Below are 15,974 nucleotides of genomic sequence, written 5' to 3' on the forward strand. Positions count from 1 at the left end.
ACGCCCAGCTGGCTTCTTACATTTTACATTTACATCATCTTTGTAGGAAAATCATAAAATAGGGATGAACAACAATAAATAATTAAAAACACCTATAATTTCTTGATACCCAGAGATGACCACTGCCAACTGCCAGACTTTTTTCTATACTATAGGTAGATAGGAAGACAGAATTTTAGAAAGTAAAAGGGGTTACCATCTTACACGGGTTCCTTTTCTGCTTTCCTTTGCATCTAACACAACATTGTGATCACTTCTATGCCAATACATTTACATGTATATCTGATAGTTCCCTGGTTAAATTTCTAGATATTTTAGGATAATTGTTTCTTATCCCTTAAATTATTAAGTAATTTAATTTAATCTTTTCACTGTTACAAACAATATTACATTATATACTTTATGAAACTAAATGTTTTATGCATATCCATTAGTGTTTCTTAAAAATGGAATTGCCAAGTCAGAGGGCCGGTTTTTTTTTTTTTTTTGAGATGGGGTCTCACTCTGTTGCCCAGGCTGGAGTACAGTGGCATGATCTCAGCTCACTGCAACCTCTGCCTCCCAGGTTCAAGAGATTCTTAAGCCCAGCCTCCCAAGCATCTGGGATTACAGGTGTGCACCACCACCACACCTGGCTAATTTTTTTGTATTTTTAGTAGATACAGAGTTTCGCCATGTTGGCCAGGTTAGGGTCTGTTCATTTTTCAGTGTTTTTTTTGTGTTTTGTTTTTGTTTTTGTTTTTTGAGGTGGAGTCTCACTCTGTTGCCCAGGCTGGAGTACAGTGGCATGATCTCAGCTCACTGCAACCTCCGCCTCCTGGGTTCGAGCGATTCTCTTGCCTCAGCTTCCCCAGTAGTTGGGACTACAGGTGTGTGCCCACATGGCCTGCTAATTTTTTTTTGGTATTTTTAGTAGAGACGGGGTTTCGCCATGTTGGCCAGGCTGGTCTGAAACTCCTGACCTCTAGTGATCCACCTGCCTCAGCCTCCCAAAGTGCTGGGATTACAGGCGTGAGCCAATAACTCTCCCCAACTCTGAGTCATTCTTTTGTATCTTAACTAACTGGAGGGCAAAAAAATAAAATATTTGTTTTCGTTTGTATTTTTTAAATGATTTGAGAGGTTTCTATTTTCTGTTTTGCTCATTTCTACTTTTGTAAATAGCCTTTTTGCATGATTTTCCATTGGTGTTTTTAAAATTGGTTTGTAGGAGTCCTCTCTACTGATCTCCTTTCAGAGGCAGATCTGGAATGCTGAGGCCTCTCCCTCACCCATCTCCTTTTTCCCACTGCAGATCTTAAATCTGACCCAGGCCTTGAAAGACAACAAGAGTCCCCTGCACCTCGTCCAGATGCCACCTGTGATTGTTGAGACGGCCCGTTCCCACCAGCGGTCTTCTAGCGAGTCCTACACACAGAGCTTTCAGAGCCGGAAGCCCTTCTTTTCATGGTGGTAGCTCCAGAGGCAGGCAGAGGAAATATTGTCAGAGACTGGTGGGAGGAAGCCTGGGAAGTGGGGTGTAGGAAAAGCCAGAGAAGCCGGTGGAGAGCAGCACCTTTAAGAGCCCTCCCTCTCTGCTTGCCACCCCGCTCAGGGCTTTCCCATCCACAGGGAGAAGCACAATCAGGAACAGTGAGTGCTCCTCACCCTTCTGAGTGTGGGGGAGGCTGGAGCTCCATGCACATAGTCCAGATGCCTGGGAAGGAGCATCTCCCTTCCAGCATCTGCTGGTGGTAGGCTGGGACAGTCCCTTCCTTCCCTGACACCCTGCTCTATTGCAATTCCCTATTATATTCTGCATCAGAAAAACAAACAAAACAAAAACAACTTTAAATGCTTGTAGCAGAACCCTGGGTCATCTCATGTCAGAAACCTTTAATCCAGGCCTAAATTTGCATAGACCTGACATTCAGCTGCCTTGCAGTTGCTTCCTCCCATGAGCCAAGGCGGTGTCAGAGGGCAACTGGATGACTCGCGGTACCACAGCACTGGGACAGACAGAAGCCACACCTTTCTTTTGGGTTTTTGCCAAGCCTCCTCCATCTCCCACCAGTGCTGTGGGCTGGCTGCAAGCCTCCAAACAGTTCTCCTGGAAGGGAGGTTTTTGCTTTACCCCCGCCAGCACTTCCGCACACAATCATAGAGAACCTCTCTGCTCTCTGCTGGCCTACAGCTTGTCTCTTTCTCAAGCAGAGGCAGGAAGAGCTAGTCTTAGCATTTATATTTCAGTAGGAAGTTGACTCCCAACATGTAAAAGTGATCCACGCGGGCGGAGTGTATGCTGGGAGCTAAGTGGTCTATGGGTGAACATATCCCACCTTGCTTCCTGAGTCCTTGGTCCCAATCTTCTCATTTGTTCCTGTCGTTTTAAGTTTCCCCCCCCCCAACTCTTTTGATGTAAAAGTTCAGTCTGTCTTCTGGAGTGGGTCTCTGCAGGGTTCTGGGATGAGTCTTGGCTTCTAAGAGGACAGGCTGTTAGGTTCTTGGACTTTTTTCTTTGCCACCGCTGCTGCTTGGTGGAAGTCACAGAACGTGGCTTCTGCCTCATAAATGGCAGTTTCTGATTTCTCCCTGACTTGTTCTAGGTCAATTTCTCTATGGCTTCCTGAGAAAGGCGGGACCCAAAGGAGAGAGGCCTTCAGACTGTCCCTGGTCCTGCCCAGCTCAGTGCGCATCTTCTTGCTTCCATGTGTCTTTTCCCCTGCTGCCTCACTCCCCACCCCCACTTGCCAGGTGTTTGAGCCCTTTCTACACCAAAGCAAAGTACGGCCTCAGGAGGGAGTAAAAAGGGTGCCCTCTATGTCTGAGGGGTAGCTGTGTTCATGCCCTGTGCTACTGGACATTTCACAATTCTGGCACCTTGCAATTGGTCAGTCAACCTCAGAAAGAAACTATCTTGAAGGTTTGAAAAACAACCAAAGAAAGGGAGTGAGGACTATGGCTGCATGTCTACTGCTTGCCCGGCTACAGAGCAGAGATGTGCAGCCCTCTGGTCAGCTGGTTCAGGCTGGTCTCCGCCGGTCACCTTCCAGTCCAGCCACCAGGAGCCCGGTTGTCCCAGGCTTCCACCTGGCTGACAGGAAGAATTTCTGAGAGCTGGATGTGCATGCCCTGTGGACAAAGGTACAGCTCACCTGCCTGCCCCAGCCCCGACAATCACATGCAGCTGACTCAGACACTGGCCTTGGGAACAATGTTTGAGGGAACACCTGCCCCCTGACTGTAGGACCCAGAAGGGGACTCAGGTGTGCATAGCTCTCTGTAGACATTTTTACCCAAACCTGTTGGTAAAGTGCCCATCTGGTGTGCAAGAGAGCCTGGAGGTCTAACAGGGAGCCCGGCTGCCTCACCTGGCCACAGCCTCCATGCCAGATCTGCACATTGTCTTGATCCAGACCAGCTTTGTGATCAGAAGGAAATTGGGTCCAGTGTAGGAGCAAGCTGGTCCTGGGCCTGGCAGGCAAGAGTGTGGGCATCCTTTCCTGGCCTTTCTCTCCCTCAAGCCTGTGCTCAGGTTGCCTTGAATGTGGACTCTGGAAGAGCCAGGGGCCCAGAGTGCCGGGGCAGGCTTCTGGGTGGCACTCGTGGAACACCGTCCCTCTGCCAGCCATAGGCCCTGCCTCCAGTGTCAGGGAATGGAGGCTGGGCTGCGAGAGTGCTGCTGCCCCCTGTGTCGTTCTTCTAATCCACTGTAGAAATTGTACGTAATGTATTTAAATCAACGCAAATGTATGAATAACAAATCCAGTTCTGACCTTTTTTGTCCAGTTTCTTTTGGGGGAAGGAAGACAAAGAAGGTAGGAACGGAATTTTGACGACAAAGAAACCTGTGTTTCCACAGAATTGCTGAGACGTGGCTCCTGGGCCTATTTCCCCCGAATAAAGTAAGATCCAGGTCCTCATTTCCAAAGTCCCAATGCTCTGAAAACCAAAAGTATTTTCATAACCCATTTGAAACCAAACCTGACCTGAACCTGCACTGATGGGAAGCTATTGGTAATTATGATGTGTCCCTCTTAGTGTGATTCTTTGTTGCAGAAATGTCAATATATTTTATGACATGGTTCCCTACTAGGGATACAGTATTCGCCCTGACTACTTAAGAGCCAAAAAAGTTAAAAATCTGAATTCCAAAATAATCTAGTACCAAGGGCTTGGGATAAGAAATGTGGACCTACAGGCTGGGTGCAGTGGCTCACGCCTGTAACCCAGCACTTTGGGAGGCTGAGGTAGGCAGATCGCTTGAGGTCAGGAGTTTGAGACCAGCCTGGCCAACATGGCAAAACCTCATCTCTACTAAAAATACAAAAATTAGCTGGGCGTGGTGGCACACACCTGTAATCCCAGCTACTTGGAAGGCTGAGGCAGGAGAATCGCTTGAACCCGGGAGGTGAAGGTTGCACTGAGCCGAGATTGCACCACTGCATTCCAGCCTGGAGTAAGACTCTGTCTCAAAAATAAATAAATAAATAAAATAAGCAAACAATAAAATAAAAAAGAGGAACTACCTATACTCAGGTAGTAGTGGCTCCTTCTCACGGCCACCAGAGGGCAGCCCTGCCTTGTGTACATCACTGCCCCACTTCACACCCTGAATAATCTGCTTGATCTGCTATATGCTTTATAGGGCAGGTGGAGAGGGAGAAGAAAGTTAATAAGCACAGAGTGTGCTTCTCTTGAGGTGGAGCTAGAACTGCAGGAAAAACCCCTGCTTTCAAGGGTTTCCAGGTCATGGGAAGCCTAGGATATAATGCAGGCAGCTTCAGAACGATTGGTCCACCTTTGGATGGTCAGCCCATACGGATGAAGAAGCCAAATGAGGAGCTGGCACCACTAGTTTGACTGCAGATTAAGCCAATCCAAGGCCACAGCCTACTGTGCGGGGCTGACCATGACAGTCTTTCCCTTCTGATCCTGTGGATCAGGACTGCTGCAGAGACTCTCCCTTCTACTCCCGATCCAACAGGCTCTGGAAAAGGAAGCTGTGGTCCAGGGGCTTGGCATGGGGGTGAAAGAGGGAGGTGAAAAGGAGAGGAAGCCAGCCCTGATGTTTCCTTACTGGGAACACTCTTGCCCCTCCCACTCTGTTTCAGTTCCTCCCCTTCTGTGACAGACTCACACACTCTTGATGCAATGTTTTTATTTGCCACTTAAACCACGGTTTCCCTGTGGACCCTGATGGTGCGGGAGTGTGGAACAGGCTGCTGGAACCATGGTTTACCGTAGTAGCAGGTAGATGAGTAGCATGAGTGGTGAAATGCTGTGTCTGAGTGCCTGTCACTTGGCTCCCAGGGGAATATCATGCAGCCCAGGAATAGTGTTAGATTGGGAAAGACTGTGGCAGGAACAGTCACTGTCTCCTCATTTTGGTGAGGAATGGGTCGCACATAATGGAGAGCCCAGCAGAAGCATCCAGTCCTGTTCTGAATGGAGCAGACAAGTGGCAGCGGCCTCTTGCTTTCATTTACCCCTTTGGGCTGCTTGCCTAAAGTCTCTCTTCCTTCTTCACCTCCCCAGGCCCTTTGGCAAGAGGGAAGACACTGCCATTCCTGGCTCTTTCCCTGGATCAGTGTCTGATCTGGTGGAGGTAGCTTGTGGGGCCTGGCTTCCTCCAGTTCCGGCGGATCCTGGCACTTGTCCTCCTAGAGTGCAGATACTGCTCACTGGAGGCTGTCTCCGTGGCACTCTGTGGGTCAGCCAGTGGAGAGTGGGGCTCCAGGATTCTGCAGAGAACAAGTGTATGATTAGCCAACATCAATAGGGAGAATGGAATGGGGATTTCAAGAGATTTTGTCATAGCAGACCATAAAACGTATAATTTGGAGCAAAATGAGACCGGGGCTCTGGTCTGGTCATTCCTGCTCTGATAACTGTCTGACTGGACAAAGTTTTCAGATTTCTCTGCAGTAGAAAGGGTTGGACCAGATCAGGTTGTACAAAACTCAACATTTCTTCATCCTCATCCTGTACTCATGGCAGATGTCATTAATTAGTCATGCTATTAAACTGGTTTGATAAGCAGTGACTACTAATCAACTGGAGTTAAATACAAGCTATGACATTGACTTGCCATCTCAGGACCTGATGACCTCCAAAGGCCTGTTCAGGTCTGATGCTCTGATTGTGGGCCCCAGAGAAGGCAGCAGAGAGATGAAGTGCAGAGCATCACCCATAGTGATTGGTTGAGGCCAAGTGGTTCAGCTCCATCCCTTTGGGTTCACTCTTCCTGGGCTGGCAATGGCCTAGGCAAAGAAGTGGCCGACTAGGGAGACTGGGGAGAGATCTCAAGGTAAAAGTTTTTCAACAATTTTTAACCCATAATGCCTCGACAATACATTCCTAGGCTGTATTCTCTGTAATCCCCAGCCAAGATTTTAATTAGGCTTTTGTTTTTTTTTTTTTAAGAGATAGGGTCTCACTCTGTCACTCAGGCTGGAGTGCAGTGACAGGATTATAGCTTACTGCAGCCTCAAACTCCTGGCCTCAAGCGATCCTCCTACCTCAGCCCCTGGAGTAGCTAGGACTGCAGGTGCATGCCACTATGCCTGGCTAATTTTTCTTTGTTTTTTTTTTTTGTGTGTGTGTGTGTGTGTTTTTTTTTTTCTTCAGAGACAGGATCTCACCGTGTTGCCCAGGCTGGTAAGCTGAGAATCACAGCAAAATGAGGTGGTGCTACTAGGACTCAGGGATCTCTTTCCATGGGAGTTCACAGGGTTGTATATGACTCCAAAAGTAACATCTGTCTTTTTTTTTTTTTGGAGACAGAGTCTCACTCTGTCACCCAGGTTGGAGTGCGATGGCACCATCTCGGCTCACTGAAACCTCAGCCTCCCAGGTTCAAGCAATTCTCCTGCCTCACCCTCACGAGTAGCTGGGATTACAGGTGTGCACCACCACACCCAGCTAATTTTTGTAATTTTAGTAGAGACAGGGTTTCACCATGTTGGTCAGGCTGGTCTCAAACTCCTGACCTAGTGATCTGCCTGCCTCAGCCTCCCAAAGTGCTGGGATTACAGGCGTGAACCACCGCACCCACCAATAGCAATCTTGTAAGTGCCAACTAAGTGATGACACTGTGTAGACCTTATAACCACCCTAGTGGTAGGCAGGCACTTTACATTGAGGCCACTAGCTCCAGGCCACACAGTCAACACAATGGTGGAACAGGCGTTGGTGCTCTTCCCTCAGCCATCCAGTTCTAGGAACTTACCTGAGCCGGCTGCAGTGGTGTAGCGAGTGGCCCAGGGGTTTCTGCCTTGGGGGCCTCTTCCTGCGCAGCCTCTTGAGGGCCTCAGCCACACGGTGGTCCCCTGCACATTCCCAGATGATCTGTGCCCGTTCCTCGGCCAGCTGGTCCCCGCTGCGTTGAAACAGGCCTTGGATCTGCAGCAGCTCGGCATCCTGGAAGATGTTGGCTGAGGCCTGCTTGCGGCCCCGGGCCTCAATCGGGGCCTGCCAAGGGGGTGGCTCACTGACCACCGAGGCTGGGGTACCCATTGTGGATGCTCTGAGGATGCAAAGCATGGAGACATCAGCAACTCAGCTGGTCCTTCCCAGACCTGGGGATCCTAGCTAATCCTAGGGCTTCTGATGTTTCCATTCTCCAGGAGCTAAACTGGAGGAAGTCTCTTGCCTTAAAATCACTTAAGCGCTTATGTGTCAGACACCTATATTATCTCATTTAGGATTCACAGCAACCCATGAGGTAAGAACTATTGTTTATCCTCATTTTACAGATGAAGAAGTGTAACTCAGAGGGGTTAAATGACTTGCCAGTGTCACAAAGCCACGTGCACATGCAGAGCCAGCAGTTGAACCCAGGTCTGTCTAGCTGTAAATTCCATGCAGACACCAGGATGCCCAGTAGCAGCTTAACTGTGTTGAGTACTTATACCAGGCACCTGTAAGAGCTTGCCTTTCATAGTATCAATGAGATGTAACAAGCATAACAGCCCTGTAAGGTAGGTATTTTTATCCTCCTCATTTCACAGATGAGGAATCTGAGGAAAGGTTAAGTCATCCATGGTTATGCAACTAGGATGAGAACCCAGGCCTCTCTGATGCTAAGGCCCAGGTGCTGTAGCACACAGGTAAGAGAGGAGTTGTGGAACTGGGCTACCCAGGTTGGAATCCCACTTTATCCCCCTCCACCACTTACTTGGCGGGGCATCCCCCCGCCTCAGCTGCCTCCCATGTCAAATTATCACCTGGTACTAGTACCTACTTTGTAGGATTAATTTGAAGAGTGAAGGAAGACATAAAGTATATAGAATAGTGGTCAGTGTTTTCAATCTATAAAATTGAGACATCATCCTGCCTCCTATTTTCAAGACCTTGGGGATGAACCAAATCCATATAATTTAGCAAACATAATATGAAATAAGCCAGTCAGATCTAACCACAGTCCAGTGGACCTAATGAGCCAGAGGTGGAGGCAGAAGAGGAGGCTACAAGGGTTAGAATATACTGTCAAGGGCAGAGGCTGGAATTTATAAGAAAGTTCAATAGAAGTTAGGCTTTGTGTCAGTGTCTCCCATCATATCCAGAAAGTGAAAATTAAATGATCTCCTTTGATTCTAGATAGTTCACTTTGAATAATAAAGGCCTAAGAAGCTTACCCACCACATCCTTGTCTCCAGCACAGCCTGGAAACAAGACTGGCATTACACAGAACAGGTTTCGAGTCCCAACTCTGACACCTTAAGCAAGTTACCCAACCTCCTCTCTGAGCCTGTTTCCTTAAATGTCAAATGGGGATAAGATTACCCACTTCGTAGGGTTATAGTAAGGATTAAATGAGCCTAGTATATCACTTACCCAATAAGAGCTATAGTTGGCCCTCAGCATCTGTGGGTTCTACCTCCAGGGATCCAACCAACCTTGGATAAATAAAAAATTTAAAAATACAATGATATGGCTGGGCATGGTGGCTTACACCTGTAATCCCAGCACTTTGGGAGGTAAGGCGGGCAGATCACCTGAGGTCGGGAGTTCAAGACCAGCCTGACCAACATTGAGAAACTCCGTCTCTAAAAAATACAAAATTAGCTGGGAGTGGTGGCGGGTGCCTTTAATCCCAGCTACTCGGGAGGCTGAGGTAGGAGAATCACTTGAACCCAGGAAGCGGAGGTTGCGGTGAGCCGAGATCTCACCATTTCACTCTAGCCTGGGCAACAAGAGCAAAACGCTGTATCAAAAAAAAGAATATAATGATACAACAATAAAAAAATACAAATAAAAAATGGATTCATTGTAACTACAGAGCATTCACATTGTATTAGGTATTATAAGTACCCTAGAGATGATTTAAAGCACGCAGGAGGATGTGCACAGTCTATACGCAAACATGGTATTTTATGTAAGTGACTCGAGCATCCCACGGAAGAGCCTGGAACCACCCTCCATGGATACTGAGGAATTTGTAAATGCAAATCCTCCTCTGTTGGCCTCTGTGACCTTTGTACCTGAGTCAGGGGTATAGGTGAACCCTGCTTTCCTCCAAGCTGTGTGGCCACAGCCAGCTGATGACAGCCCTGCACTCTCACCCCTGTCTCCCAGCCCCAGGCCTTTTGGGGAGAGGAGGAGCAGGTCCTGCTGCTTTCCCAGAGCCTGGCTGCCTGAGTCAGACCTCATTTCCTAGCCAGCTACAGAGACAGCAATCAACAGCAACCAGCTTCCAAAGGGGGAAAAGGAACATTAAAATATGTTTAAATTAAAATATTTATATGCTCATCATAAGAGGCAAACAGTACAAAAGCTTATATATAAAAGCTTTTCTAATTTCCTATCAACCCACTTGCAGAAGTAACCCTTCCCCTAACTTGCCTTTTGTTCTCTGTAAGGGTTTGAATTATCTCCGCCCCACTCATACTCCCAAAATGTGACTCCCTCCCTTGCCCTGGCTTTCCCCGCTCCTCACCTCAAGAGTCACCCTCATTATTCCAATCATTTCTATGCTCACTATGTCCCAGTTTCCAGGCCTTCTATCATAAAAACTCCACCCTGTTTTCAAAAGATTTAACAACTAAAATAAAGCTGCAGAAGACTTCCAGATGAGTTAACATCATGAAAACTGTACTTTTTATCTGGAAAATGGGAATTTAAAAATCTGCCCCTTCTTAGGTGCTATTATGAAAATCCAGTTAAAACCTAATCTATGTGGTAATTAAGTCCCCAGAGCTGGATGACATAAACACACTGTGACAAGAAGACAACAGTTGGGCTGGGCGCGGTGGCTCACGCCTGTAATCCCAACACTTTGGGAGGCCGAGGCGGGCGGATCACGAGGTCAGGAGATCAAGACCATCCTGGCTAACACGGTGAAACCCTGTCTCTACTAAAAATACAAAAACAAAAAATTAGCCGGGCGTGGTGGTGGGAGCCTGTAGGCCCAGCTACTCGGGAGGCTGAGGCAGGAGAATGGTGTGAACCTGGGAGGCGGAGCTTGCAGTGAGCCGAGATGGCGCCACTGCACTCCAGCCTGGGCGACAGAGCGAGACTCCATCTCAAAAAAAAAAACAAAACAAACAAACAAAAAAAAAACAGTCACCAGGTAACACTTTTAGGCTGATAAAGAGAAATAAAAGCTAACTATGGGATATTTACTCTGGATCAGGCAATATGGATGATATCCTTTAATCCTCAAAACAATTCTAGGAGTTAGGGACTGTTATCCCATTTCACAGGGAAGTAAAGGGAAGCTGAGATGCAAGTATTACTACCAGTGGCTCAGCCGAAGCCAGAGTTGAAATGACTGCAGCCATGCTTTTATTTTTATTATTACATATATTTTTGAGAGTGAGTTTTGCTATTGTTGCCCAAGCTGGAGTGCAGTGGTGCAGTCTCAGCTTACTGCAACCCTCCACCTCCCGAGTTCAAGCGATTCTCCTGCCTCAGCCTCCCGTGTAGCTGGAATTACAGGCATCCCCCACCACTCCTGGCTAATTTTTTGTGTTTTTAGTAAAGACAGGGTTTCACCATGTTGGTCAGGCTGGTCTTGAACTCCTGACGTCAGGTGATCCTCCCGCCTTGGCCTCCCAAAGTGTTGTGATTACAGGCTTGAGCCACTGAGCCTGGTCAGCCCACGCTTCTAAACCCCCGAGCTGGCTTCACAGCCAGGCAGCTTAAAGAACACTTCATGTTTCTATGAAGAGTGCTTTCCTATTCCCACCTAATTCATGAAGGGGAAATCCTGCCAATGGAAAGGGAAGGACAATGAATTATCCCACCTGGTGAAGGCAGGGGTGGAGCTGTGAAATTTTGTTAGTCTGTTCACTAGGGTCTGAGCTCTTTCCTGGGTGACAGTTAGCCCAGCCTTGAGCTGTAGCACTCTAAAGAGGAAGCGCCCAGCTTCCACAGAAGAAATCGAGAACTGCAACCCAGCCCGGTACACAGAGCCCTGGCTTACGAGTCAGAGGAGTGGGTTCAAGCCCTACTTCTGCCACTCACTGGCTGAAAGGCCTCAGGCAATTCACATCCCCTCTGTGGGTCAGTTTCCCTGTTACTGCTGTAAGAACAGCTTGATGTTGATGGTTTCTGAGGGCCCGCACAGTGCTAGGAGTCAACAATTCCACGCGCAGGTACGTCTGTACAGAAGGAGGAATGGAGCTACTTGTCTGCCAAAGCTAGGGGCAACATGTGTGGACAGGTCTGGCTAACTGGGTGCCAGGAAACTCCCCAGCCATTAGCTCCCTTTCTCCTCCCTACTCTATGCTGTTTTGCTGCAGTGGGCCCTGGGGTTAGGATCTGGTAGAAAACAACTCACAGCTCTAAAGCTCCCTAGTGACCTCAGCTGGCTATGACCAAGCCTGGGGCAGAGGCCTAGGCTGGTCTGGGGTGGTAGGAGAAAGGGTGATATCTGGCCTCACCTCCCCAGGGAAAGAAGGGCAATAAGGATCATGTAGCAGCTGCCTCAGGGAGGAAATGGCTTGGAGCCTGATTTCCCAGCAACCTCTCCCAGGACAGCAAGGCTTTGACTCCACAGCTTCAGCGAGCTGCGTTACAAACATACCAAGAAACCCTTGCAGAGAATCTGAGCCTCCAGCCTCAACCATACCCTCCATGAACCTTGGAGAGGGCTTAGCACCTTCAGATTTTGAGGCCCATCACTCTTTTTTGTTTGTTTGTTTAGTTTTTTTTTTTTTTTTTTGAGGGAGAGTCTCACTTTGTCACCCAGGCTGGAGTGCAGTGGTGCAAATCTCAGCTCACTGCAACCTCCGCCTCCAAGGTTCAAGCAATTTTCTTGCCTCAACCTCCCAAGTAGCTGGGATTACAGGTGCCCGCCACCACGCCTGACTAATTTTTGTATTTTTAGTAGAGACAAGGTTTCACCATGTTGGCCAGGCTGGTCTTGAACTCCTGACCTCAAGTGATCCACCCACCTCATCCTCCCAGAGTGTTGGGAATACAGGCGTGAGCCACCACCGGCCAAGACCCCTCACTCTTGGTTCTGCCTCTTATTCTGGGATTCAGACAGCAGAGTGAGGCTGGTAATAAAACTAGGCAGATTCCACGTAGGATTAGATGGTAAGTTTTGGGAAAACCGATGAAATGGCGAATCAGAACACTTTTATTATCAAAAGAAACTTTTCCTGCCTCATTCAATGTGTTCAATAGTTATTTTCCCTCCAATTTCCTGGAGAAGACCTTAGTCCAGGAAAAGTCAGTGTATACTTGAACAATAGTACTTTTGAAAACTAGAAAATGAAACCATGGGGCTATTAGATTACAAATGGACCTTTCATTTCAAAGCTGACATAAAAGAAGGTAAGTATGGGTCTGTGTACAAACAAAGATCAATTGCAAAATACTTCAATTTGACACAAACTAGGTTGAAAATGAACCCCAAAGGAAATACCAAACGTTGAAAATGACAAAGTTCAACTTGTTTTGAAACAGGCAGTAAGTGAAGAACTGTGGAACCCTAACAAAGAAATATATTTAAAAAGTGACTCACCATGCAATGAATTTGCAATATATAAATATGGTGTGCAATTGGGCACCCTTTGTAATATACGAAGTTCAGTTCAGACAGCTATTCTAGGAGAGTATCTCACTGTAATCCAGGGAGGCCCAGGTAACCACGAGAGGAAGAACACATTTGGGTGAGCTGGCATCTCCTAGGTCCTCACGCAGGAGGAGGCCCCCTTCCAATAACCCAGGTGATAGCAATAATCTCCATAATCAGGGGCCATGGGGCTCTTAGAAAAATTACTGGAGGCTCCGGCCCAAGACCCTAATCAACACTTGGGGCCGTGGCCTGCTACCCTACACAGACATGCCACTGCACAGCAGCCAAAATCTGTGACTCCTCAAATGGGAAGCCCAGTTCAAATGGCTGTGTGGGCTTCCCCACCAGCAGGGCCTAGCCTCAGGTGGTGGATATAGAACTGGATATACATTGGCCTCCAAATCTGTGCCCCTGGAGGTGGAGAAAGGAACTGGGCCCTTTCCCCCGACCAGTTCTCATATATGACCTGAAAATAAACTGCTACTAGATCTAGGGATAACCCTTTCAAGAGTTCTAGAACCCTGAATTCTGGCTGTGCTGCTAACTGGGTGACCTTGGATAAGTGTCAGTTTCCCCTGCCACAAGTTGCTCATCATCAAAATAGTGGGTATAAGGCCGGGCCCTGTGGCTCATGCCTATAATCCCAGCACTTTGGGAGGCTGAGGTGGGAGGATCACTTGAGCCCAAGAGTTTGAGACCAGCCTGGTCAACATAGCAAGACTGTCTCTACAAAATTTTAAATAAGCTTTTTAAAATAAATGGTGAGAATAAATAACCCTTAGCAGGAAAAGGGAGATTAAGTTTGCAAGGGCATTCCTTCTAGTACCTGGTATACCACAGACATTCCACGTATGCTGGTTGAATGAATAAATGATGAAGGGAAAGGCTACCTGACTACCAGAGGCTATAGAATCATTGTCATTTTCATCATCACAGCCATCAGTAAATCTGTGTACTTTTAAGTCATAGCTTTATGATTAAAATCATAGAGGCAGCTTGTTCAGTGTCAAGCACAGAACAGAGCACGTTCAGATGGGTGCTTTCTTTCCTCCTCACATGAGGTGGCACTATTGTTACACCCATTTTACAGATGAGAACACTACACCCAAAGTCACATAGCTGGCAGGTGATGGAAGCTGGGACATGAACCCAGGCAGTCTGACCCCAGCACCCGGGCTCTCAAGCCACTGTTATTTTTGTTCCTGCCAGATGGCTGAGGAGGTCTTCTGGGGAAAGTCAGGCCCAGAAGCCTTTCGGAAGCTATCTGCTTCTGTAGATTGTGGAAGGCACAGGGATCCAAAGTCAGGACTCCCAAGCCAGCCTGTGCACTCTGCACTCCACTGCCCGGTGGAGAATTGGAGAAGGTACTCACCACGCTGAAGGGCAGCTCCAACAGACCTCAAATGGGGATGGGGCAAGCTAAGATGCGCCCACTACAACCTCTTCCACAGCCTTCAGAAAGGGCGGGCGCAGCTCTGGGCTTCCTGCTGCGAAAGTGCTTCCAGGGCCAGTCGGTGATCACGGGCGGCACAAGAGCGTGGCAGAGGGTATCCTGGCCGAGGTCCTAAAGCGACATCTCCAGCACCAGGAGGCCCCGGGCCTCAGAAGTGGCCGCTTCGCAGAACGACGGGGCCCTAAGTGGATCTGGCGGTCGCGTCCCCCGGTGGCACCCTGGCTGACTGTCGCCCTCCGGCTCCCACGGAAGCGCCGAGCTGGGCCGCCGACCTAAGTACCTGGTTGCTTGAGGCGGGCCGCACGAAGCTTCAAACTGGTCCAGACCACCTGGGTCACAGCCGCGGTTCCCGGGAGAAAGCGCTCCCCAGCCCCGGAACAGCCAATCCTCGGCCGGAGCCGGGTGTGAGCTCCCAGGCGAGCCTTCCAAACCCAAGGCGGAGTTCCGTGCGCCAATCATAGGCGGGAGACAGGGAGGGGGCGTGTCCATCTCCGCCCCCCGCCTCCGCTGGCCTCGAAAGCAGAGTGCGAAGCTTCCTCGAACCTAATCAGCGGCGGAGCGGCGGCGAGGGGGCGTGTCCACCCGGGCCCAGCCCACCGCCCTCACCGCCCTAGCGCGACGCCGGAGGCGCCCCCTTCATTGACGTCAGTCCCCAGGGCCAGCGCGGTTTTGCCGGCGCGGCGCCGGGCGGGGCTGCATTCCTGCCCCAGGGTGCGGCGGCAGCTGTCCCTGTAGGGTACACGTGACGGTGCCCCTTCTCCTGGGCCCAAGGCCAGCGCGCACGGCACCGACTGCCTTACGGCGCTTGGCCCTCTGCAGATCCTCAGATTCTGCCTTTCAGCTTCCCTCCCAGCCCACCGTTTGGCTCCGGCTTTGGAGAGGAAGGGGCAGTCTGCTGCAGTCCGACCTTGGGCTTCAAAGCCAGAATGTCGTGGGTTCAAATATTGGGTCATTGTGCGACTTTGGGCCGGTTACCTAAACAAGACAGTATTTTAAAGTTTGTATTCATTCGGAAATGTTCATTAGTGACCTGTGCAGTCCGAGTTCCTTGATAGGCAGTAAACAAGAGAGACGGAAAGACCTATAGCCCTTGTCCTGGGGAGTCTACAGCCTAGTAAGGAGGCAGGCGTTAAACAACCTAAAACATGGAGTATGTGATTACAATTGTGATCAATGTTATGGCTATAAGAGGATAATTATGGAGGAACCTAAGCTTCCTCTCGGAGGTTCAGGAGGGCTGAAGAAGCAACATTTAAGCTGAGATATAAAGAAGAGTTGAAATCGGTCAAATGAAGAGGAGTGGGTCTGGGGAAACTGCTTTAAGGAAAGAGGGAAAGGCATTTGGTTGGGCCAGGAGGTAGCTTGGCTCCGGAGGAGTTAAATGCGACCCGGAGTAAGGCTAACAAGAGAGAGCACGATGGGAAACAGAAGGCAGAGGCAGGCAGAGAAGGTTGTATGTGATCCTCGGAGGAGTTTAAACAGGGAATGGCATTATATGTACTGTGTTTATGT

The 15,974-nt window shown here is 48.9% G+C and overlaps 2 protein-coding genes across 3 annotated transcripts in view; one reads left to right on the forward strand and one right to left on the reverse strand.

Annotated features, from left to right (window-relative positions):
* Positions 1-3,754, forward strand: part of PI4K2A (phosphatidylinositol 4-kinase type 2 alpha) — a 37,615-nt gene extending 33,861 nt beyond the window's left edge. Inside the window, exon 9 of the mRNA XM_007963759.3 lies at positions 1,295-3,754. Within this exon, the coding sequence (XP_007961950.3) occupies positions 1,295-1,456 (162 nt within the window). The 3' untranslated portion in view covers positions 1,457-3,754. The remainder of the gene's footprint in view (positions 1-1,294) is intronic.
* Positions 3,755-5,123: 1,369 nt separating this feature from the next.
* Positions 5,124-14,934, reverse strand: AVPI1 (arginine vasopressin induced 1). 2 transcript variants are annotated; one of them, XM_073019233.1, is made up of 4 exons: positions 14,382-14,934; positions 8,818-8,879; positions 7,211-7,507; positions 5,124-5,723 (listed from the first exon to the last, which is right to left on the reverse strand). In XM_073019233.1, the coding sequence occupies exons 3-4, from the start codon at positions 7,495-7,497 to the stop codon at positions 5,567-5,569; spliced, it is 444 nt and encodes a 147-aa protein (XP_072875334.1). In that variant the 5' UTR covers positions 7,498-7,507; positions 8,818-8,879; positions 14,382-14,934; the 3' UTR covers positions 5,124-5,566. The 2 variants fall into 2 exon arrangements, with proteins under 2 accessions (XP_072875334.1, XP_007961949.1); XM_007963758.3 differs by lacking the exon at positions 8,818-8,879 and having other exon boundaries at positions 14,382-14,927.
* Positions 14,935-15,974: the final 1,040 nt, after the last annotated feature.

The sequence above is a fragment of the Chlorocebus sabaeus genome, chromosome 9, assembly GCF_047675955.1.
Source record: "Chlorocebus sabaeus isolate Y175 chromosome 9, mChlSab1.0.hap1, whole genome shotgun sequence".
Lineage (NCBI taxonomy): Eukaryota > Metazoa > Chordata > Mammalia > Primates > Cercopithecidae > Chlorocebus > Chlorocebus sabaeus.